This window comes from Gymnoscopelus braueri, assembly GCF_963280865.1.
Source record: "Gymnoscopelus braueri genome assembly, chromosome: 5".
NCBI lineage: Eukaryota > Metazoa > Chordata > Actinopteri > Myctophiformes > Myctophidae > Gymnoscopelus > Gymnoscopelus braueri.
In genome coordinates this window covers 13,519,904-13,546,566 of record NC_137606.1, presented here as the reverse complement: position 1 = coordinate 13,546,566, position 26,663 = coordinate 13,519,904, and the positions used below count along the sequence as shown (strand labels likewise).

At 42.8% G+C, this 26,663-nt stretch overlaps 1 protein-coding gene across 2 annotated transcripts in view; it reads right to left on the bottom strand.

Annotated features, from left to right (window-relative positions):
* Positions 1 to 26,663, bottom strand: part of fat3a (FAT atypical cadherin 3a) — a 220,568-nt gene that overhangs the window by 77,511 nt on the left and 116,394 nt on the right. For both annotated transcript variants that reach the window (XM_080428619.1, XM_080428620.1), the window contains exons 4-5: positions 9,790 to 9,851; positions 1,772 to 2,086 (exon numbers count right to left, since the gene is read on the bottom strand). In XM_080428619.1, coding sequence (XP_080284745.1) covers positions 1,772 to 2,086; positions 9,790 to 9,851 — 377 coding nt within the window. The remainder of the gene's footprint in view (positions 1 to 1,771; positions 2,087 to 9,789; positions 9,852 to 26,663) is intronic.

Here is a 26,663-nt window from a genome sequence, read left to right as displayed (position 1 = left end):
AAACTGCACGGCACGCTCTCTTCGGTCAGTATCTCTTCAAGTATCTTCAGTACAGAGCTCAGACACTGGCCTGGAGAGGCCTTTCAGTACTTCAGCTGAGGCAGCACAGTGAAAGGACATTGTAAAATGCATCTAAACTAGACTTATTGTGAAATGGCTGCAGACAGCATTTGACAGATATAACTGGTAGGCAAGCTACAGTATTTGTCAATTCTTATTTATTATTTTATTTTTTTGCTATTCATTTCCAAAGCCCTGTGAGCTAGAGATGCGCAGATCGCGGTTATAGCCGCGGCCGCGGTTGCCGCGGGTAACCACAGTTTGGGTGGATTTGGGTCAATCAAATATAATTATTAATTAATATTGGATAAAGCGCGAGTGAAATAATGCGGGAATTCAATTAATGATATCAATCTATAGGCCTATTATAGCTTTTAAAAAGCACGAAATCTCGCCGTGCGTGCGTTTGTAGTATTTTAATATTACGTCATTTTACATCAGGCACAAATTAGCCACCTACTGCACGTTGCCAACAACAGTGTACCGCATGCAGCCAGTGTTGCCAGATTCTGCGAGAGAAATAATAAGCAGCCAGGTCTATGAAAACAGGCCCAAAACAAGCGCCAAACAAGCCCAAAAGTCGCTTATAGAAAGCAGACATGGCAACAAAGTTGTGAAAGCGAAAGTGGTTGAATGAAGAGGAGGGCTTGCTGTTACCATGGATATGGATTGAATACAGTCACTACATAGCGGCAGTGGTGAGTAACATTGTTTATAAGAAAACGAACGCCAGGAAAATAATAATTTGATGCGGTTGGTGCGGATCTATAAATAGGATGATACAATTAATGTGGTTGGGTGGCGGATGGATAATGAACGTGAACACACGGATTTGGGTGTACGAAAAACCCCATCCGCGCTTCTCTACTGTGAGCTTATTCAGGACAAAAACACAAAAAAAACAATTAGAAAGGTGCGATTTCAGGAACGCAAGGTGAAGTGGACTGTAGTTATTATGCATACATGACATTGGTATCCCGACTTCAAAATGCAAAATGTTTACTAAAGAGCTGGAGAGATGGTTAAGACTAGCTATTTAACACAAATCTCAACAAAACATTTTTACTTACCCTCCCTTTAAGGTATAGTATGTGTATGCACAATAAGATATTTGGGAGTTCTGACGATTTAAGTATCGGGGAGCATGAACTGCTAAAATTTTCTCCAGCCTAGAGGGGAGAGTCTGTGTGTGTGTATGTGGAAGAGCGAGGTCAGAACAGAAAAGCATCTCTCCAAAAAGCAGACTTGTGGCAACATTTTGACGTGTCACATATAAATTGTGGCAGCAACCATAATTTAGAAATAGAGGGGGAGCTATTGGAATGTCTGCTCTCAGCAGTCTAGCGAAAGTCTCAAACGTGTGGAAGGAGAAACCCAGCAAACGTTTGGGGTTATTAAACTAAACTATACTATACTATACTATACTATACTATACTATACTATACTATACTATACTATACTATACTATACTATACTATACTATATAAAGGTGAGCCAGAACAATATTGGGGTTGCCTAGAGGCAACAACACTAATAATAATAACGTCTTACAGAGAAAGTGTATGAATTTTTTTTTTCAAAAGGTGTATTATCTTGTTTTGGACCAAACAACCCAAGGCCTTCATAAATGTAGTACAAACAAAGACATGGACGTTTTCTAAAAAACAAATGCCTAGTAAATTGTAAATTGTAAAGCATGCAGCTGACTTACAGTGAGGATATCGTAGCTTCCGGCGGTGAAGGCCTTGCGCGACGACACCATGGCGGTCTTGGGGTCGATGGAGAACTTGCCGTCTTCATTGCCGTCGATGATGCTGTAGGAGAGGTCGCCGTTGGGCCCCTCGTCGCGGTCGTAAGCGAACACGCGGTAGATGGCCTCGCCTTTCTTCCTGCGGTCCCTCTCGGGCAGCTTGGTCTGGTAGACCTTCTCAGGGAAGACGGGCTTGTTGTCGTTCTCGTCCAACACCTGGATCATGACCCACACCGTGCTCTGCTTGGGACTCGGCCCGCCGTCTGTCACCGTCACCTGGAGGGGGAAGCAGAGGGGAGTGTCAGCGTGAGGGAGGCAGGGTAGGGAAACATGTAAGTTAAGCCTGGTTTATAGGGCATACACTAGCAGTGGCGGCCATTTTCTGGTTCCATCGATCCAGACCGCATTCATTTTTCCCATAGAGATTTCCAAAATTATTTATATCAATTATTTTAGAATCTTAGAATCAAGCCATCAAGGATCCTGGTGATTCATGACCCTAAAACATTTGATTGTGAAAAAAAAAAAAAAAAAAAAAAAGGGCATTTATGAAATATAGTATATCATATAATTAAATATTCAATTTGTTTTTTCACACAATCAAATGAACCAGTGGTCCACGGACCACCAGTGGTCCATGGCATAATTAAAGGTAGTCTGATGGACTGATGAAGGCTGGATAGTCGAAATGTCTGTCATCTTGTCAATTTGAGGCATATGGAACAATGAAAATGATGGACTATTAATTCTGAGTGCGACCCTCCATGGTTTGATTTGTTGAATAATTACAGGTGATCTAAAGAAAAAAACTAAAAAAATATATTGTACCTTTGTTTAAATGTACCAAAAATAGTCCATCACATTTAGGGGAAGGGAAACTAATAGTTGTGGTGTGGGAAACAAAATGAAACAGGTAAGGTCTTGATATCTCTGCTGTCCGGCAGGAACCAGCTAACTCCAAAATGTACATTTTTCAGGAAATGAAAAAAAAACTAAAATAAAAAAAACTAAAGTGGAGTTATGAGGTTTTGTTCATCATTGATAAGAACAGCTGAATGGACCTCCAAGCTCACAGTGAGGTTGGAGGTCAAAAGGGGGTGGAGCCTGGAGTCAGCAAAACCAGCTAACTCCACCCCCTTTGGTGGACTTAGCTGGTTTAGCAGAAAGTTTGAGGATCAAAGGAGTTAGCTGCTTTTGTCAGAAGTGCTTTTTAATACTTTTCATTGGTTCAAATTGTTTTTATCAACACACAGACGTAAAGGGTGTTCAATAGCACTGATTTATGGAAAAAATGCAAAAGCGGAAAAATTGAGTTTCTGCCGGACAGCAACGAACACACACACACCCACACACCCACACACAATACATATAGCTGTGGGGGAGGCGGGTGGAGTGGTCCTTGAGGATTGTTCAAAATATGCTAGTGATCCAGAGCTCAAAAAAGGTAGAGAACCACTGCCCTACGCAACCCTCTCCTCATACACAATATAGACCGTATACTGTTATATACAGTACATTATTCTTTATACAGTACATATATCACTGTCTATATCTACACAGTGATAGAGATATCGCTACTCACACTCACACATCCACCCACTTCCTCATAATTAACAGCAAGACGCACACACACACACACACACATGTGCACACAGATATGGATAGACATGGTGAAGTAACACACATCTCTGCATACATGTACATTTACATATACATTGATATAGATGCACATGTGCACCGGTGCAAGACGGATAAAAATGCACCATGCTAAACAGCTGGCTAAACTAATTACAGTTGCCTGTCTCCACTACCATTCCCTGATAAATGGAACATATTGTCATGTTGAGATTGTTGAGGAGATTGCTTTCCCTTTTATCTTATTTCCTGTGTCTTGACAGCTAATTACTTTAGCTACAACTACACCTCTATGATGATAAAAGAGCCTCAAGCTTTTGCAAATAAAAGAGGGGAGGGCTTGAGGTGGCGCAAGCCGATGAGCCTTTTTTTGTACAACATAAAATGTATATTTATTTTATAAGTTGACAAGGCATTTTGCACCCTGTCTAAGATTTTGATACAATGCAACAATGAATTTGCCCCGCAAAGCACTTATAGTTGTGTTCAATAAAGAATACCGTCTGTCCTTTGAAGAAAATGCCACGAAGAGGAGGTGCGATGACAATACAGACTGTAATTAATTACACCAATTACGCCAACCCTGAACAGCTGCGAATGCACCCGATGACCCCTCCGACAAACTGAAAACATTTGCGGATGACGCAACCCTAGAGGGTCTCATCAGCAATGACCTGTCTGTCTGCAAGAGAGAAGTGGCCCGCTCAGTGGTGTAAAGTAACTAAGTATATTTACTCAAGTACTGTACTTAAGTACAATTTTGAGGCATCTTTACTTTACTGGAGTATTTCCGATTTTCTGTACTTTTACTTCTCCTCCACTACATCTCAGAGGCAAAATATTGTACTTTTACTCCGCTACAATTATTTGAAAACTTGAGTTTCTAGTTACTTTGCAATTATCAATTATTACATTATAAAACATACATTAACCACTTTAGCCCTATTTCATATCTAGGCTATTTGAAAATAGACGATCTACAAGCTCACAACGCGTCGCATCGTGGCGCGTTGTGAGCTTGTAGATCTGCTATTTTCAAACATTTTAGTACTTCTACTTTTAGTACATTTTGATGCCAATACTTTTGTACTTTTAATCAAGTAAATTTTCTGGACTTTTACTAGTAACAGAGTATTTCTATATTGCAGTATTGATACTTTTACTTAGGTAAAGAGTTTGAGTACTTTTTCCACCACTGCGTGTCTGTCTACAAGAGAGAAGTGGTCCGCTTGACACCGTGGTGCAGGGAAAACAACTTGGAGCTAGGGTTGGGATCCGGAACCAGGGGAACCGGAGATCTCTTGTTTGATCTCCTTTCCCCTCTGCATTATGAGCTTCAGGCAGTACTACTTGTCAACCAGTAAGTGTCCTATACCTGACACCAGGGAGTGCATTTCTCAATGGAAGAGTAGGGAGTGTCCACCTCCAACTACTGCAGATACGCTAGTTGTAATGTAACAAGCTCTACCACACAGATTGGTTGAAATAACATTTTATTCATTCAAGTAAGCTCCGGATTGTAGCTTTGAAGGTTAAATGGGAGTGGAGAACCAAGGAAGAATAATACATTTAATACCCCTCTGAGTCTGGAGCACTTTACTTTCTGTGTCAACCTAATCTCCCACTTCAGAGGGGTGCGTCTGTGTGTGTGTGTGTTCCATGCCCACCAGCCACTACTGCACTCCTGAGGATAACACACACACACACACACACACACACACACACACACACACACACACACACACACACACACACACACACACACACACACACACACACACACACACACACACACACACACACACACACACACACACACACACACACACACACACAATGTTTGCTGCAGACCTACAGATTAGTTTTAATCTATCACCCACAGTCCATGTGTGTTTTCACTTTAGGCTTTCTGTTTGCTGAAAGCTGTGCTACTGTTCATTTTTGGACAAAAGGAAAATGGACAAGTATATTGTATTGTAGCTTGTAGCACTGTCTGTCTGCGGACACTCGTCTTTCGTATAGTCAATCCGAAATTTCCCATGAACAAGTCACACAGACACAAACAATGACTGTTGCGTGAATCTACAAGGTAGACGAGACGTCCTTTTTGTCTCTACATGTCCTCATGGACCCCCAACTTAGCTGACTATGAATTGGACCTGTCAGTTCTGTTCAAGTAGTTACTCACCATTTGGGCATGAGCCTTGCGCTCCACGGCATGAAGTCATCATTGTCATTTTCCTTTTTGATAACGTGGTCAATCTATACTGCGTATCCATTTCCCCATGAGTTTGGAGGAGAATGAGCACTCGGGCTTGAGACGAAAACCAAAGTGAAACCTATCAGCATATTTATATTGGTTTGCATCAGTTGGATTTTACCAACCTTATAAAGGACTTATCCTTAGAGAAAAACAGCCTTGGAGAAAAGCAGGAGAAAGCACTTATGATATTGGCAAGTCAAATGTACAGCATATAACGCTTAGTGTTAATTTATATTTTCTTTCAGAGAAAGTCTGACAGCTGATAAAGTGTGTTGTGGCGCATAGGGCTTGCAATGAATGATCATTAGGTGATTTAAACTGCTCTAAACACTGTTTATTCACGAATAGCAATTGCTGATAGTATCTAATAAACAATATTGTCTATTCATGCATGTATGTATTACACACCTTACCAGTTCTTCAATAAATTTACTGAGAGTGATTTGCGAAAGGGCCCCTGCCCCCCTCCTTTCCTGGCTCGCAATTGCAAGGCTAAACAGCCAACCAGAGAGCTCTATACCTCCATCTCTGCCCCCGTCTCAGCTACCCTGTGCTGCTATCGACAGGCAAACATCAGACTGAGCTGGCTCGGTCATGGAGTGACAAACATATTTATGGCCACATGCAGACACTTTCCAACACTTGTCAACGCTGACGTCGGGCCAGTTTGTGGGGGGCCTTTAGATAAAGTACAAAAAGGCTTTTAAAAGATTTGACTTGCTTTCGAAGAGCATTTTGGTTGATTCTAGAGGTACAGGTCAAAACAGCAGATGTTTGACTGCATTGATGTTGGTATATGCTCTGCTGTAATTTACGAGACAGCAAGCACTTTTCCACAATATCATCTATTTAAGTCTGAAGAGTGTACAAATAAGGCTTCAATTTGAGGATTTTACTGTGTACGATGCATCACCTGCTGTGCTGATGTGACTTCCTCTATCTCACAAAGTGAAAACAAATGCAAGTTTGTGACAAAGAAGACCTAAGATGTGGAGGAAAGTTTGCTGGAAAGTGCCACATTTTCCTAGAAACTCAAGCCAACTTCCAGGCTTCTGTGATGACTTGACAGTCTATGCCCCTTTATCTTCCTTTTGTCCCTGTCAGTTGCCTCCCCTCCATGTTTCTGGCAAATGAAAATTGGCCCACCCCACAGTCACCCTGACAACTGAACAACAGAAGTTAGTAGAGAAGAGAACAAAATAATCCACATTAAGAGGCAGAGAGAGAGGGAGAGAGAAGGTCCTTCCGGAGATGTGCAACTTATCCTCTCCTCCACATCTTTATCAAACACACACACACACACACACACACACACACACACACACACACACACACACACACACACACACACACACACACACACACACACACACACACACACACACACACACACACACACACACACACACACACACACACACCTTTGAACTTGGAGTGTATGTGAGGAGCAGGCCTTTCTTCAGAGGCATCACTGGATCCTTTTTCTTGGACATTTGATCGGAGTCCCTTCTCTTTACCCTTCAGCTACACTCCATAAAAAGGGTTCAATCTCTAGCTGTTTCTCTTCTGTTCCTCTGCACGTGTGTGTGCGTGTGTGTGCATGCATATGTGTGTGTGTGTGTGTGTGTGTGTGTGTGTGTGTGTGTGTGTGTGTGTGTGTGTGTGTGTGTGTGTGTGTGTGTGTGTGTGTGTGCGCGCGCATGTGTGTGCGCGTATGTGTGCCTGCATGCTTTTGAACTCTTTTTAATGCGCTGCAAAACCTCCGGCAAATAAAGCAGTAAGAATTTGTACAGTGTGTACCTAAATTGGGGTTTCTTCTTACCTCTAGCTAGTAAACTGAGCTAACCTTCTGAGTACCAAGGCAAGGGTGCCAACTCTAAACTACCTTGTCATTCAATTAAAGAAAAGGCTGTGTTGAGATAAATCAGCACCTCCCTAGATACAAAACATTGTGACTATGGCAACATAATATACATAGTCTTTCCATAGGTCTGTAAACTCTACCCATATATTGTCTGTACTTAAATCTATCAAGTTTACCATCTGATGATACCCCATAAACCTTACACTTCAAAGCTCATTCCTTCCAGACTTTGGCCAGCCTCTGGTTCAATAATTTGATTAACCACTTTCAACCCAGCAAATACAATCTTACTTTTCAAAATATCGGAAATAGCTAAAGCACGGCTCACACAGACAATATTAACTACCCTTGACTTGATTTGATTTCGATGAAACATGCACAAGAAGTGCGGGAACAGAGCCACAGGTCAGACAGCGGCAATCAGTGGTAAATAGAAACCATCTATCAGCATCATCTTGAAAACAAAATAACTGTGGAGTAGACTGGTGGTAAACACAGCAGAGAGAAAAATACTTGGTTGTTTTCAGTCCGCGTCTGGTGTTTAATAGACAAGGCCTCATTACAGACAGGATACAGTTTCACAAAAAGTTGACTCACTTGTTATGAGTCACGCACGCACGCACGCACACACACATGCACGCACAAACACACACAAACGGCACACACACACTCATGGTTCGGAGAGTGGCAGCATTTACCCACAATAGAGAAGCAAACATAGAGATAGGTTGCTTCAATTATTGACTAATGGAGATGAACACACACACTCCATTCCTTCGCTTCATTCAGTCCGCATCTGGTGTTTAATAGACAAGGCCTCATTACAGACATGATACAGTTTCACAAAAAGTTGACTTGTTATGAGTCACGCACGCACGCACACACACATGCACACACATGCACGCGCACACGCACACACACACACACACACACACACACACACACACACACACGGTTCGGAGAGTGGCAGCATTTACCCACAATAGAGAAGCAAACATAGAGATAGGTTGCTTCAATTATTGACTAATGGAGATGAACACACACACTCCATTCCTTCGCCACATACTTCAGACCCGCTCAATTTCACTACATCACCAACATAATACCACCTCCACTGAGGACAACTAAGAGAGTCAAGGGTAGATGAAGGGGGAATGAGACAGATGGAGAAGGGATTTGTTCTCATCTAAGAGCTGGCAGGTTTAGGATTGCAGTAGCACTGCAGGGTATAATACTGTTTAACTGGAAAAAGTGCTCCTTGGAGCACAGATCTTCGCCAGGTCAGGTAGGTTATTGTGGGCCTGTCAGGATAGGACTCAGGGACGCTTCAGAATCCCACCACACTCTATCTGGAGGCCGCGCCCCTTGAACCCAAACACGCCCCCACGACTGTCTTGAGTGACAGCGCGTCCACACAAACACACCCCGCACGGATGCTATGAGAACAGGCTATATGTCGTGTTTGTGTGGACAGTCTGGACACGCTGTCACTCAAGACAGCCGTGGGGGTGTGTTTGCGTTCAAGGGGCGCAGCCTCCAGATAGAGTGCGGTGGGATTCTGAAGCACGCCTCAGGGACAGGTAAGGACCCATTATGCAGGGAGTGGGACACACAGGAAACCAAGAGTTGAAGTAGAATCACACTTTACTTAAAGTAAACAGGAACAGAAGTACAACTTCACAGAGGGATCAAAACTGTAACTTAAATAACCACACTAGAACAAACTCCCGGGAAACATCGACGACGAACAAGCAACTCAAGACGACGAACAAGCAACTCAACAAGATTGCCGAATTCCGAACATTGCTGGCCCCTGTCGAATGCCCCTGTTCTGGCTGCCCTGCCCCAGATACGTCATAGGGCAGAGAGAGAGAGAGAGAGAGAGAGAGAGAGAGAGAGAGAGAGAGAGAGAGAGAGAGAGAGAGAGAGAGAGAGAGAGAGAGAGAGAGAGAGAGAGAGAGAGAGAGAGGACACAAGACCATATGTTCTGTGCACTAACTGGCTGAGCCTGACCCCTATTTTATGATAGTTAACATACAGATAAAATACATAATTTACACACACACACACACACACACACACAGTAGCAATAATACAACTATAAAGCCTGATTTATACTTCATCCTATAACTGTGTTGCCTGCCAAAAATAACTGATCTGAAGCATCACATTTTTCCACACATTAGGCTTGATTAGCTCTTATTAGAGGGTTCTTACCTCTAAGACGTGTTCAGCCTGTTGTTCACGGTCCAGTTTCCTGGAGGTGGTGGTGATCAAACCTAAGGAAGAGGAAAAAACATGACCATGTTAGAAAAGAGAGCACCAGTCCTGTGCCAATGCCAAATGAGCGTGTTGAAATGGTAATTAGGTGTGTGTGTCCGACAGGACCTTGCACTTGACATGCTAATTATGCGGGCTCAGCCCTATTACTTTTCATTGTTTAGTCAGTACCGGTAATTATACCATGACAGAAACAATGAAAGTGAGTGAGATAGAGAGAGAACCCAAATAGAGAGAGAGGGGGGCAACAGAGATGATGGCAAGATGTGTGAATGAGGCATAGAATTATAAAGTAATGATATGTACAAGGAAGGACATTAAGGGCGGCTAACGTGAAGCTGTGTAAAAAATAATAAAAAATGATTGCATGAAGGCAGTAAGCTCCCACAAGCACAATCTCAAGTCTTCCTGGTCCCCTCACAGCAAAACCCTCAGTGTTCAGTGGTCATACTTGTGTAACTTTTTCAATTGAACTAAGTTAAGTTATCTTTTATATAATTTTTCACTGGTGTATGCCATATATGGAGAGGTGGGCATCACAAACGTGTCAAAAGTAACATTCCCATTTCGTAGTTTCGTTTCGAACAGACTTCTGGGAATCGCAGTTCTAAGACCATATACGGACACTGTAATGGAGCTACAGTACCAGAGGTGTCACCAAAAAGACTACAAAGACTAAAGTTATACAGTATGACTTTAACGACAAAGATTTCCCTGTGCTGCTTCTTGCCTTTCCCTTCCTGGCTGCACAGTGCGCCTGGCTGGAACTCTCCTTCCTATAGTGACTCTCTCTCCATCACTCACACTATATCGACGCCATGCTCGACCTTATCTGAGGGTGTGGGCGCTGACTGAAAGCAATCTCCTCCTCACAACATTGCCAGAACACGCATTTATTGTTTCATTCTTTTAATAATTTTTCTTCATATCCCTCAATGTCTCCCGCCCCCTTCCTTCACTACTGACCCATCCAATCTGGTGTGTGAGGGTGATAAATCAATGCAATAGTCTCACACACACACACACACACACACGTGATCGTACACTCACAAACAAGCAAACACACATAGAAGGATGCTTACATCCACACACGCATTATGACGCATATACAGTATGTGTGCGCTAACACACACACGCACAAAACCCAAGTCCTGTGCATGCACACACACACACACACACACACACACACACACACACACACACACACACACACACACACACACACACACACACACACACACACACACACACACACACACACACACACACACACACACACACACACACACACACACACACAAGCAAAGAATGCTTACTCATACACATTCCGAACAGCACAATGTGCACTAGAAGCACTAAACAGAAAAGGCATGTGCTTTCATCCCAGCAGGGGGCTCAGAACCTTAAGGTGTTCGCAGCAGCAGCAGTTCATGTTCTACATTCCAAGACATGCAACCTGCATTCTGTTCTATATGCATGCAGCTAAGAAGAAAGATCAACTAGCTACAGTAGTTATTATTACAATTATTACACAATCGCCTGGTGGCAATTATATGAGATAATCTAGAATATTTAGCATAATCATCATATTGTCGTAATGGTTTCCATGTTGAAAAAAGTTAATACGTTTTCAAACAATTTTAAAAAATGCAGAAATAGCAGATCTACAAGCTTGTGCTGTGACGCGTTGTGAGCTTGTAGATCGGCTACTTCCACTATTTTAAAAACCTTTTGAAAGTATAAAGTTATTAAATATGTCAGTTGTTTCTTTGTATATTTAAGTTATTTGTCATACCTGCCCTGTGCAATGTTTGTTTATGAAGCCAAAAAGCTAAACAGAGTGTTTTTTGTGTGCCAAAAACAACAATTAAAATCATTAATCACAATTATTTGTGTGACAATTAATCATCAAGTACAATTTCACAGTCGTAAAAACCCTATACTAGCTAGAGACGACCCGATAGTCATCACGAGCGCAATGCCAGTGAGTCCCCGGTTCGATACCGGCCGGGCCGGACCATTTGCTGAATGTCATTCCACTGCTCTCTCTCTCTCCACACATCCCGTCTCTCTCTAAAACGCACTGCGCTGTTGTAGGCATCGTTTCTGTGCTCTATAATGCTGTTGTATACTCTGTTTATAGTTAAGTAAAAGTAAAGCATCCCAAAAGAGTATTGGGCAATCCATGTGTTTTTGTTATGGATCTTATATTACATTATATATCTATATATATAGAAAACATCTTTATCTTCACACTCGCTAGATCTACAGTATATCCTGATGTATGGTTTTTTGCTACAGTAAAGTAAGAGGAAGTGGGTAGCATTGTTATTCAGGTAGCATTTTTGTTTTGTACAGTTTAACTGTGTCGTGACATTTTCTCAAGGAGTGTCACAGCGGGAAACAGAGCCTCAAAGCGCCTCCAAAGCGTGAAAGTTGACAATGCCATATGCCTGTCAGTAACCATGCTTAAGTGCAATGTTTGCGCACAGCAATAGTTTTCTGTGTTTTCTGTGTGCAGTTAGTTGCCTGACGTCTTATCAGTGAGGTTTGGGTAGATCAAGTCCAGCCCTGGTGGAAAGGTTTGATGCTCATTTCGTGCTCAGCTACAATCCTGGGCTTTACCCTCTAATCAGAGCCAGTGTTCGTCCTAATCCAAACCACTCGATATGAAGAGAGACAGTGTTTGCTATGCTATGCCTTTGCCAATCGAAAACTGTTTGTTTCCATTTAGGTAATTGTCTCTTCTCCAAGACAGTTCTGCTAATAAAACAGCGCAGAGGACAATTCAATACAACTCAAGGCGGCTGGAGGACAGTGCCACCCCACGTGCCCACCACCAGTCAAATCAAGGTTGCTGTATGTGCTTTTACTTTGGGTTCCGCAGCTCCAGTGATCATTGTGGTTTATGTTTTGTGGCTCAGTCTCAAACCGCAACAGAGGTCTCTCTTGTTGGAAGGATGCAGGCTGTGGATACGCCAAACACATGACATCGCGGCATACAGGGGAGGTGGCGATGCGGCTTGCTAATGAGGCCGACACACCGCTCCGCTGCACTCTAGCGGTACAATAAGATGAATTCCGCTTCCTGAATGGGGGGCGCACACATGGCACATTTGGCATGTTATTTCTCCAGAGAGGGGCTAAGGCCTGCCAAACGTGGGTTTTGTTTTCATGGGGCATCAAACAAAGGGAATTAAATATGGAAAGTGAATGCTCCCTGAGCAAGTTGAAAGGAGGACAAGTGCCAGATGTGTGTGTGTGTGTGTGTGTGTGTGTGTGTGTGTGTGTGTGTGTGTGTGTGTGTGTGTGTGTGTGTGTGTGTGTGTGTGTGTGTGTGTGTGTGTGTGCGTGTGTGCGTGTGTGTGTGTGTGTGTGTGTGGTGGTGACAGTTGTATCCCCTGGGTGTCTCTCTCTCTGTCTCTCTGACATCATGATGTGATATTGTCAGGGTCCAATCAACCCTTGACGTTGACAGAGTGGAGTGTTCTGGTGGCTCAAGCAGTTATTGCGCTGACAACATAATCCCAAGTTCAAATTTGTCTCAGGGACCTGTGCCACATGTATGTCATCTCTTTGCTCGACCCTTCCAACCCTTGTCTCTCACAAATACTGCGGAGCACAAATAATCTTTAGGGGGCAGTGAGAGAGAGAGAGAGAGAGAGAGAGAGAGAGAGAGAGAGAGAGAGAGAGACACCCACCTATTCCATTCCATTCCTCGTTTCTCTCTGCCAACACGCTGTTTGTCTTGACTGGTTGTTCCCTTTTCAAGCCAAGTCACAATTTTGGGTGTTCTCCTGTCTGTCCCCCCTCTACAGTCTCTATCTCTCTCTCTCTCTGAGACCGTTCCCCTTCTTTTGTTCGGTCTGTCTGCCTCTCTGTCTGCCTCATGGGGGCCAGGACACAGTCATCATTTCAGCTCATTTGTTCTGTTTTAAAGCTCTTGCCTGGCTTAATGAGTTGCGGCTTGACTGTCATTGTCCCTCGGCACAGCGTGTATGTGTGCGTCGTTCTCTACTCGCAACACAAAATCAGGTTCTTAGTAATTAGTGGTGTTTTGTCCTCAAAAAGAAGTCACCATGTGCTCTTTTGTGGCCACAGCTAGCACAAAGGAATGTTTTTAATTTTTAATGCTTTTTAATCTGTGTATAAACAAGTTAGTTATCTTGCTGATGTTGTGCGCACGTGCGGGTGCTTTGACCAATAGGAACATGCAGTAAAATCTCTGTGGCATTAGACATCAATACATAGAATGACGGAAGCCCAATACAGCCCAGTCTGATCACCTTGTAGATCAAAAAGAGGTGGTTGCCCACCCCTACCCTAGTGGTTGGATTAGAGTAAGGATTGTGTGTTTAGAGTTTAGCGGGTTAAGAGTTCCTTGCATTTCCTGGTGTGAAAGAGTGTGATAGTGCACACATACACGATTGTGCATGAGGATCTGGTATGGATGTGTTGCTTACCACAGGGGAAGCTACACATACAGTGTTCATTTGTCATTTGACTCTCAGAGTATGGGTACAGGAAGAAAAGAAGTCACTCACCCCCTACAGTTTCTTTAAACGCTTCGGTTCAGGTGCCATTACACCCCCCCCTGGCACCCAACAAAGGATATTTCAGAATAGCAGCAGAATAGATGAGAGAATAGATGAGAAAGGGGGACTAACAAGAGGGAGCGGTGCAGTGTGTCGGCTAAATGGCGAAGAGCTAACAATCCCACTGCGGGCTGGCGGAGACACTGGAGATGATTGTACAAGTCAGACTAGGCCTGTTGATGCTACGCTGCCTAACCCTGCAATTGTCCCCCAAAGCCTCCTAAAAAAGGTACACTGAGCTGTTTTTCACACCCCATTTAGCACTGCCAATCACGTAGATCTACGCGAACCGCTTTAAAGCCGCCACGTGCCAATCGTGTAGATCTACGTGAAGTAAAAAAAAAAAATTCACTCAAGGACCAAGGAGATATGATTAGTTGAAGATCTAGACTCCTATCCACTTCCTTGTTAACTTAAAACTTTAAAATGCTGTATTTCGGCTCCTGAGCACTTTTTTTTTTCCAATGAAAAACTCTGGCACTGGCTAAAAAAATATGAAAATACCTCTGGCAGTTAATGTGTTAAAGAGGCTCAATCCGAAAACACCATATCGATCTCAGAGCAAAGAAATATCACGCAATATTTCAGAAATGAAGCTGAATGTCCTGTCAAAACAATTAATATTGTATAAGCATGTCTTTAGACTGACAATGAAATGTATTCATGTACAAAATGTACTTAGTTTATTTATGTATTTAACAAATAAAAAATGAATGTTTCTTTGAGGGCATTAAATCATATATGTGTCATAAAGCCAGAGCCATATTATTGTAAAGGCAAGGCATGTAGCTCTACATTAATTTATTTAAAATGGCTCTATGTCAACATTGGTATTGGAATGCTGAAGTTGATTTGAAGTCCTCTGCAGTCTTCTGAAACACCAATTTGCCTTCATCAGTGATCCCAAAATGTGCTCTAGTTATCAAATATCCTCTAATTTCCATATTTAGCTAGCTTTCAATAATCATAATAAATAATGCATAATCATAATAATGCATTTTAAAACAGTATTGTGTGAGGGGCCCTCATTCAAGGTCATTATGATTATGCATGCACTTCATGGTATCACAACACCTCCAAGGCCTTAAAAACAAGGCTCCAAACATCCCAAAACAAACTTGTAAGGCTACTTCTTGGCCTCAATCACAGAACCCATCTAACCCCTGCTCATTTTGCTAGGATTGGATGGCTTAGGGTTGAGGACAGAGTACAGCAACTTGCTATGGGCCTGGTCTTCAAGATACACCACAACATTGGGATCCCCCTGTATTTGTCAAAATACTTCCAAAATGTTAATGCAGTCCATGATCATAACACCAGAGGCAGCTCCACAAATCATGTTCAACCCAGATTTGGCTCAACTAAGGGAATGAACTCGTTCTCATGCTATTCATCAAAAATGTGGAATGCCCTACCAAAAGGAGTAAAGGAGTGTAAAACCCTACTCACTTTCAAAACTGCCCTAAAGATACACCTTCAGGAGGCTGCAATTCGAAAATGGCCCCTGTCTAAGTCTTAACCTACCCCCCCCTACCCCCCCCTCCTTCATTTTCCTCTTTTGTATATATATTTTTTTTTTCTCTCGTCATACCAGTAACCTGAAAGCTGATTGTATGACATTCTGTATAGTAGCGTGTATATCTGCCTGCCTCTTATATTTCATCATGATTTGTGTGCATGGGGTTCTCATCTTAAACACTTACTTCCAAGTACTGTTATGTACTGTCATGTACTATTCTCATGTCTTTCTAAATAAACTACATCAATCAATCAATCAATCAATAAGTGTTGATAAGCCTTTAATGTATCATATTGTCTTATACAGTCATAAGGTATTATTGGTATCACATTTGCTCATAATCAGTTATCACCCAACCAATTTCGCCTGAAAGTTAGTAAGGTCTTTTGTACATCATGGTGTCTTCTATAATGGATGGAGTGTGGTTATAGCATTCCATAATGTCTTTATGGCAGCTTATTGTCTGCTTAAATTAAGGTAAGGATGAATGTGGATCTATATTTTGTTTATAGGCAAGTATATTATGTTTCAAACAATTAGTGCATTACAAATTGCTGTCATTGTTTGCTACAAGTGATAAACCAATTGGTCTATAAATACTGTATAACAAGCAGACATAAAGTTACACCACATTTGCAATAGAAATACACCTTTACTTTACTTGAAGCCAAAATTAGCTGTCATTATGGCATTATGGCCTCCATCTTTCTTCAAGAAAGCTGAGCCGTCCAGACATGAATATGATTTGGCTGTGCGAAAGGGCATCTTCACCATAACCTCTGACACAGTCACAACTTCAGATCAATGGACTGTACAGCCAACACTGAATAGGAACATGTTCAAGGTGAGCCCAAGTTCAGCTGAGCTCAAACTAAATGTGATACTGTTGTGACAATATTGTTGGCCAGCCTGGGCTAAGGATAAGGTTGGACAATGTTCAGTTTGTGTCCCTATCAGTGGACATGTCCAACCATGGCCACACCAATGCCTAATTATACGTTGTTGCACACCGCGAAAGTAGCCCATTTACAAGGTCACAGTGTGTCACATCCTCTACACGTTTGCAGCTTGTAGATCGGCTATTTACGGCACGTGACAGTGTTGTATGAATTGGGCTTAAAGGTAGGGTAATTGATTTTCTTTGGTTAAAATAACTGATAAATAGCTCAATATTCTGATAGTACTCATTGCTATATAGTGTTTGTTCAGTAACAGGAGTCTCCAACTCTCCATGTCTCTCCAGCTCTTTATGAATAGGTCGGGATACCAATTGTATCCAATCAGGATAGAGAGCTCAGACAGGATACAGATTAAACAGGTGAAATTGGAAGTGATGACACAAAGAGATGAGCAGACAAAATTGTAACTGGAGGAACACTATAACATTGAAGCTGATGAATGGGTACTCTCTCCTGATTGGCTGAAACTTTGCAACCCACCGGAAAATGTATTTTCTGTTTATTAAAGAGCTGGAGAGACAAGGAGACTCCTGTTACTGAACAAACACGCTATAGCAATGATTACTATCAGAAAATGGTGCTTTAGCCTTTTTTTTACCTTTTCCCAAAAAATATCACTTACCCTACCTGCCATTTTTTGTTCGCTATTGCAAGATATTCCTGGAATAATTACTTTTCTCACGTCTATGTGCAGCTACTGTGCCACTCAGGCCAAGGTCTCTGTGCAAGCAAATTATGTATTACAGTATACAGTGGGTTAAGTTGTGGTCAACCTTTTCATAAGTCAAATCAATATTGGCCTGAAATGCAGAGAACACCAATACATAGCAATCCGTCATTGACTATTATGGTCATACTAACGCTATGGCTTAAAAACTCAACGATTAAACAAAATGCGTTTCATGCTACGGGTGCCCTCAGGCAGTATGCTAACACAGACGTGCTAACAAGCCCATAGAGGGGGAGTGGGGGACTGCCAAGTCCTCTGTCTTGTTAGCGCCTAGCATTAGCATTTACACATCCTACTGAGTATGTGAATGAAAGTGACAGCGTCACTTGGCATTCGATAGCTGAACTCACAAAGTCTGTGTGACAGTGGCAGTGACTGACTATAAATGGCTCATCAGTAAGTCAAACAAACTGCGCAAACCGCACACACACACACAAAAGTTGAGTTTAAGATAAACATAAGCACAAATTGAAACCAAATACTTTTGCCTAATTACATATTGAAGCAAGACACACACGCACAGTACATCTCAGGAGGACGTCACACACACACACACACACACACACACACACACACACACACACACACACACACACACACACACACACACACACACACACACACACACGTCACACACACACACACACACACACACACACACACACACAATCTGTTGTTTGAATGCCCCCTCCAAAACACAGACACAATTAAGAGTCTTGAAAACAAACTTACACACACACACAATCAATTCCTAGGAACAAACACACAAACAAGGGTGTTCTGTCCTAACAGAGCCATCAAGCATAGTCTCAGCACCATCCCTCCTATCTCCCCACAAAAACAAGTCAAAAGTAAACTGGTGACATTTCCCAAACTCTGGGCCATCTGATCTGCTGCTGGCATCTTCTGAAGAACAGCTGTATTGCAGCTGAATTAGCATTTTATTTGTGGAAAGTGTGATTACAGACGTTATAGACAATTAGCAGGAATCACAATAATAACAGCAATCACTTCAGCCCCAAGCTGGAGTATCAGGTGTGATGATGACAGGCGCTAACGATCAATCAATCAATCAAATTTATTGTCACAACACAATTACAGGGACCAGTGAGGTGAAACTCTATAGTTCATGCAGGCTTCCACGTTAGGCCAGTGGTGGAAAAACTACTCAAATCTTTTACTTATCAATATCAAGTATCAATACTGCAATATAGAAATACTCTCCGGAAGTCCGGAATTCTAAATTTACTTGAGTAAAAGCCCAAAAGTATTGGTATCAAAATGTACTTCAAGTGCCAAAAGTAGTAAGTACTCATTATGCAGAAAGTCCTATTTCAAGTTTTCAAATGTATAAAAAATCATTTGAAAATAGCAGATCTACAAGCTCACAATGCGTCGCATCGCGACGTATTGTGAGCTTGCAGAGCGGCTATTTTCAAATGGCCGAAATATATATAGGGCTGAAGTGGTTAATGGTTCATGTTTTACAAAGTGTATACAGTATGTTTCTACAAAGTAACTAGTAACTAAAGTGTTCAGATAATTCTAGTGGAGTAAAAGTACAATATTTGCCTCTGAGATGTAGTGGTGTAGAAGTAAAGTATTGGAAATGCTCCAGTAAAGTAAAAGTACCTCAAAATTGTACTTAAGTACAGTACTTGAGTAAATGTACCACTGCTTACAGTACATGCACTATTTTGTGCTCATGGACAGGGCAAGCATTTCTGGTGCTTTAGAGGTCTGTCTGCCTGGCAGCTTGTCCCCATGTCATCGTCCTGTCAGTGAGGAAATGAAGCCTGTCCCATTAGCAGGCCAGAGGAGCCAGTTTGATGAGAGCCCAAGTCTTCACCTCACTAGTTTGACCACCCTAATCAGCTTCACTTTGTTTCAGAGTCCTGGGCCTGTGTGTGTGTGTGTGTGTGTGTGTGTGTGTGTGTGTGTGTGTGTGTGTGTGTGTGTGTGTGTGTGTGTGTGTGTGTGTGTGTGTGTGTGTGTGTGTGTGTGCGTGCGTGCGTGTGTTCCTTTTCTTGACACCTCCAAATGATTGTCTGACGTGCCAGCCAGACATTGCCCTGTGGCATCAGTTTGAGTTTCACCAGTGTGGGACTACATCAGCGGTTACGGTGTTAAAGGAAATAAAACACATAAAATACAAAATGCTCCGAAAATAAGGGTTCATTTTTATTCGTTCGCTCCGTTTCACGAAGAATTAATGAAGAGTGAAAACGACCTTCTTTTTACGAGTATTATTTTTTTCAAGGCATTTCTGCTTTGTTATCTCTCAAGTTTCTCCCTCTGTCTTTTTATCCATCTATTAGGGTTTGTACAAGCCTTATGAATGAACCAAGTCACCATTAGCAACGGTATGCAACATTAATTCAAACACCTAGCAGACAAGTGCAGCTTAATTGCTGTTGTGTTGCTTTGTTCCGGACAGTGAGATTTAATCGCGTATCTATAAGCTCACAGTGCTTCAATGTGAGTTAGTAAAGCTGCTATTTTTGAATATTTAACCAATACAAAGTATACTATTAACAAGACCTTGTGACTAAATAATAACTACACTGGAGCATTGGAACACAGGTATTCCCCCCCCCCCCCCCCCCCACACTTCCTGATGAATAACATTGGACATACAAGGTTTCCAGTCGACAATGAGCAGAGCAGGAAGGGGGTGGGGGGGGGGGTTTGGGTGTGGGAGAGTGAAGAGGGAGGTGGATGCACTTCAAACTGTAGATTTGACTAATTCGACTCGGTGTGGGAGATAGTAGATGTAGTATGTGACCAATGTGGGAAAAATGAAAAGAAATATTGTGGGGGGAAAACCTGAAACATGCATGCAATCAGACAATCTAAACATCTCTAAAGGGATTCAACCCATTCCCTGTAGTAGGACCACATAACCACACATAACCAAATAACTATTGGTTTCCACTACTGTGTTGCACCTCTGCCAGTGTCTGCTTTTAATTTACAACACTATGAATCTGAAATGCTTTTCTCCAGAAAGAGAACTAGTCCTGTAGAAAAGCATCAATGTGACTGTAACAAGCCTCCATTGTTATGTGTGCAATGTAGACCAAAGATGGCTAGTGGGTGTGGAGAGTGTGTACATTGAAATCCTGAGTGCTGATTTAACTCTGAGAGTGTGAAAATAGACCCAAACGCTCTGACAGACGTCAACAGATGAATATTGTGTCATTTAATATAATGGGCCCTAAAAGGCTTCCTGATCAATACAAAATGAACCCACATATATCTCAAATGAAACAAAATTAATGAAAGTGAAGCATAACAATTCACACAAATGAGAAGTGACCTTAACTAGCCTTGTTATTGTGGGGATGCATTTCCATTCTATAATGGATAAAGGTTGGCTTTGAAGAGCAGAAACGTGTCTTCGGGAAGCGAATGTGTGTGTGTGTGTGTGTGCGAGCATGCATGTGTCTGTCTTATCATAGCCTGATTTACAGTGGTGCTCAGACACATGCGGACCTGCCCTATCAATCTGGATGACACTTCATTGCTCCTTTTTAGTGGCTGTCTCCCCCCCCCCCCACCCACCAGACCCACCCACATAGACACACTGCTGCTGTGCTGGCCATGGAAAGAAAAGGAGTGTACGACTGGATGGACGGACAGACGGACGGACGGCCGGCCGGACGAACGGACGGACGGACAGACAGACAGATACTTAGATTCATTCATTCATAGATTCACAGATAAACTGCGCCTAGAGGAACATAGCCTACTGCTTGTTACATTTGAACCTACCAACAGCAAAAGCTTGGAAGTGAAACAAAAAGCGCCATAATTAAAAAGCTACAGAGTGTCTTTAAAAAGGATACTAGAGAAAAGTCTATCGGCCTATAAGATTATGAGATATCTTGTGTGCAAAGTTGGTCTTTTGTCCGGATGGTGGCACAAGAGGAAAGGTCTTGAGGTCAGTCAAAGCATGAATGCATGTTTAGCATGTTTCATGGCAATCCAACAATTAGATTTGAGATATTGTGTGTGCTAGTGGAAATTTGGTCTAAAGGTGGTGCTAGATGAGAGGCCATGGGATCACCAAGATCAGTCAGGTTCATCCTCCGCATCAATGCACTCACCACATTTCATGGCAATCCAGCAGGTATAGTTTTCAAGATGTGTGTCTGCGTGCATGCGTATGATATAGAGCAGTGGTTCTCAAACTTTTTCATGTCAAGGACCCCCAAATTGACACTTATTAGCCCGCGGACCCCCATTTGAAAAAGATATACCAGGGACCCCCATAAGAGAAGATTTTTTACAGCTCTAGCAGTGATTCTCAACCATTTCAATTTCAAGGACCCCCAGTTTGACACGCATTAGGCTACAGACCCCCATTTAATGGCATTTCTATCTCTGGGACCCCAATTTATACTGTAAAATCAATGTTAATCTAACTCTGAGAGTGTACAAATGGAACCATTGGTTCCATTTGTACTCTCTCAGAGTTACAGACTCGTATGGGTCCATTTGGTTCACTATCCATCATTTAGCTGCGGACCCCCTGGAACTCCCTCAAGGACCCCTGGGGGTCCCCGGACCCCACTTTGAGAACCGTATGTGTGTGTGTCTGTCTGAATATTGACTCGAAGTGGCTGTGGAGCATGCTGAGTGTGTGCTCACTGACAGACACCTCTGTCTGTGGAGAGTATTTTGTGTTTGGATCTGAATAGATTCCTTCCTCATCTATTCTTCCCCATGCAGCCTTGGTCTAACAGACAGCATCAAATGTGTATTGATTTAAGACCTTCTCCTACCTCCCCTACTAGCTGCCACTCGCTGTTGTTCAGCCAATTACACTGATGAGGACAGATTGAAGAACTACGCATGGGCGAAGAGGCGCGCACACGCGCATGTACACGAGTACAAGCACAAGCATGCACGCACACACGCACGCACGCACGCACACACGCACGCACGCCTGACATTACACGAGGACCAACTATATTACAAACACAAAGTACACTCCTTTCAAAACAGGACAGTTTATCAATTTAAGGATGGATTTTATTATCCCTTAGAGTACTGAGAAACCTTTTTCTTTTTTTACAGTTGTATTTGTTTGCCGTATGAAAACTAGTCTTTCTGCAAGACATTTCTAACCGTTATACTTTCCATGGTAGTCAATAGAAGGTGCGGTTGTGAAAACTATGTTGGTACAGTAGCTCTCTTAGATCAGTGGTTCTCACACTTCTTTTAATTTCAAGGACCCCCAGTTTGGTATGTATTAGGCCACGGACCTAGCCTGACACTCAGCCTGAATTTTCATTTCGTTTCACTCCATTATTCAGTCTGAAAGCCCTCTCAATGCAGCCGATTTCTGAGATGGGGGCGTGGCCAAAGTGGGACTCCACTATGAACCAACGCGATTGGTTCATACTGGATTATCCCGATCCCGATTCGTACAGATTTTCAACCGAGAAACACCCGCCTTCGACAGCGTCACAAGACCCTGAATGCTAGGCAAAGGATTCAGGGGGTGGAGCCAGGCTACCACGGACCCCCATAACACTGTCAGGGTTACAACCCCATAAGGGCCCTTTTTTTGGACCCCCTGGAACCCCTCAGGGACCCCTGGGAGTCCCCAGACCCCACTTGGATAACCACTGTCTTAGATGATGTAATAAACATAATGCACTGGCCCTAATAATCTGTCACTCCTCCTACTGTCAGATATCACAATTACACCACTCCAGCACGAGACATAACAAATAGATTAATCCATTAAGACTGGGAACGCATCTGTGTCATTTTAAGATTTCTTTGGCTATTCAAAAATAACAGATATACAAGCTCATATTTTTTTTTGAAAAATCGTGGAAAATTGTGCAAATCTTTGAATATATATATATATGTTTTAAAGCTAACATTTTAACTCCGATCTGTGCATCTGGGGGTCCCTGGAACAACATATTTTGAGATGGGGGTCCGCGGCCAAATACATATCATTTTGGGTGGTCCTTGACATGGAAAAGTCCTAACATACTGTTAGGATTTAGAAAACATTTTTAGATATGTATTTGGCCGCAGACCCCCATCTCAAAATGTTTTGTTTCAGGGACCCCCCCCCCCCCCCCCCAGAAGCAAAGATTTGAGTTACAAATGTTCGCTCTAAAAATATATATATTCAAAGATTTGCACAGATTTTCAAGATTTTTCAAAAAATTGCAGATATGCAAGCTCATAGCACGGCACATAAAGCTTGTATATCTGCTATCTGCCGGATTGAATGGGTTTAATTAACAGTGGTGGCAGAAGGGGATACAATGCTATGAACGCATACTGTGGTATAGCAATAGAGGACACAGTAAAAGGTGGCAAAAATAAAAGTGTTAACACTCACTCACATTCACAGAGTTTACTCCCCCCACTGCTGTGAGAGCTGACTTTTATACAGCAAACATTACTGTTGAGAGTCAGAAAAGGCAAAGTCAGAAAACGGGGCAACTTGGGAAAGCGAGCGAGAGAGACGAGGTGTGCAGGGTTCAAAGCGGGAGGAAAGAGCAGCGAGGAGAAAATAACAGATGTAAGTGCCCTCTTGACACATTTGCAGTGCGGTATGTTTTGGAGTTTAGAGAATTACTGCTGAGACAAGCAAACAGTGAGAGAAGTGCCAGCAGAGAGGTATAGGGAGAGTTACAATGACCTATTGCATTATGCCAGGAAGGCAGGCATCCCTCCGCTGCACAAACACAAAGTGCCCTTGGACGGCAGAACATCAGCCAACAAACATGACCCGTTCTTGTGTGTCAAGCTCCGAATGAGTCATATTCTAAAGCGTGGTACACCCTGAGTGCAGAGAGATCATCATCTGGTCTGTTTGCTCGGGGGGGGGGGGGGGGGTTTGTGCATCTATAAAACAAGATAGCTTTGTTGTTGTTGAAGATAGAGCCTTGAAACAATACAAGGTTGCTACATTATGACATGTGGGACAAACAATATTCCATCTCTTGTACTAGTGTGGCGAGTGGCGGCGCGCACTGTATCTATGACTTTGTTTTCGCTCGAGATAAACGAGGGGTCTCTAGAGCACAGCACGACCCAATTGAGGGTCTTCTTACGTAAAAAATGCAACACTGCATAACAGTGTTTCTGGTGGCTGGTTTACCACTGGAACAAAAATGATTATTATTCGCTTTTTGTGTCGTTTACCAAAACATATGAAATGGCAATATTCCTCATTTGAAGTTATTCTCCGTCCTCAACCCCAAACATCTTTCACAACCCACTTTTCGACGGACTTTGAAAATCAGTTATTAAATGTTCCAAAGCAGTCAGTGGTCCTCAAAGTCCAGGAGATCCTGACCTGGACTACTTTGTAACAAAATGGACCCTTATGGGTCTGTAACTCAGAGAGTATACAAATGGAACCAAATGGACCCTGAAGGGTTGGTCCTTGAAATTAACAATTGTACTACTGTAGGACCAAAAGAATGGCCACCTGGTTCTACATGGAACCACTAGTTACAAATCTCAAGCTTATTTAACTACGTAAGCCCTGTTTTATACTTATTCGTCATAGGGGCAGTGTTGTGCGGCAGAAATAGCCAATCTTGGCCTGGACCGCTGCCGTTACGGTCCAAAGTAGCCTGACAGCGTGTCGCGGGTTTGAGTCCCGATCCCGACGGTCTTTGCTGCATGTCACTCCCCATCTCTCTCCCCATTTCGTGTCAGACTACTATCCTGTCAATAAAGGCACAGAAGCCAAAAAAATAATCTTTTAAAAAAGAAATAGCCAATACAAGCTTATAACGTGTAGCAGGGTGACACATTGTGGGCTTGTAGATCTGCTATTTTTGAAGATTTTTGATGTTGAGTTAAAATGATTCAAAAATATCAAAATGTCTCCACTTTTTTCCCAATAATCTTTTGAAAATAGCAGATCTACAATCTACAAGCTTGTAGATCAGCTATTTTCAAATACATGTATATAGGTTTAAAGTGCTCATGTGTTAGTCGCTTCTTTTGGGCTGCTTATTTCTCTCGCAAAGTCTGGCAACGCTGGAGGCGAGTCAGGACAAATTTTCAACAGCAGTCGCACGTCACTGTATACTGTCACCTCCTCTATAGCAGGCAGCGTGGCGTGCTGTACTGTACCTACAGTAGCTAGCATGTGGCTAAGGTGGGTGATCTTGTGGTTTGGAGGCTGCTGCCGCGCTAGCATCAGATAGCAGCCATCTGGATGGGTTAAGGGTGTTTAATTAGCGACATGCGGTAAGCGGGCCAACGCCGCAGTGCGTCTCTGCATGCGGTTGATATCGCACACCTGGGCTGCGATGACGCGCACGCGTGTGTAGGGGGGATGTGCGTGTGTGTGTGTGTGTGTGTGTGTGTGTGTGTGCGTGAGTGAGTGAGTGCGATACGTGGAAACAGACAGAGAGAGAGAGAGAGAGAGAGAGGCAGACAAACGGAAAGATAGAAGGAGAGGAACATTCACCGTGAAAGAGCAATAAATACAGAGCAGGCGAGAATGATGGCAGAGCACGTCTTCAGGTCATGAATGCAGATGTGGGCATCATTCATGTGATGGCAAGACGGAGACAGAGAGAGAGAGAGACCGTGAAGGGGGGAGGGTGGGGCAATGTGAAGATCCCCTCAGGGAGAGAGAGGAGCGTGAAGGGCAGACGGGTGGTATAGAAGAGAATAAAGGGTGAAATCACAATACTACTACTAATAATAACTTCAATAGCAATCTTTTCCAGAGCTCAAGACTGCGTCACAGAGCAACACAGATCAGTTGAGAGCCAGCCGATCGAAGGGACCGAGGATAAGGAAGGAGGGGATGGGAGGGGGGGGGGTATATTGAACTGGTGTAATATAGTGTCATGTTAGAGGGAGGTACCACAGTGGAGCAACAACACTTGATGGGATGAAAGCAGTAAGAAAGAGAGCACAAATCTCACACAATGAGACACATTTGTTAATGGGACAGACGTCCCGTGTGTGTGTGTGTGTGTGTGTGTGTGTGTGTGTGTGTG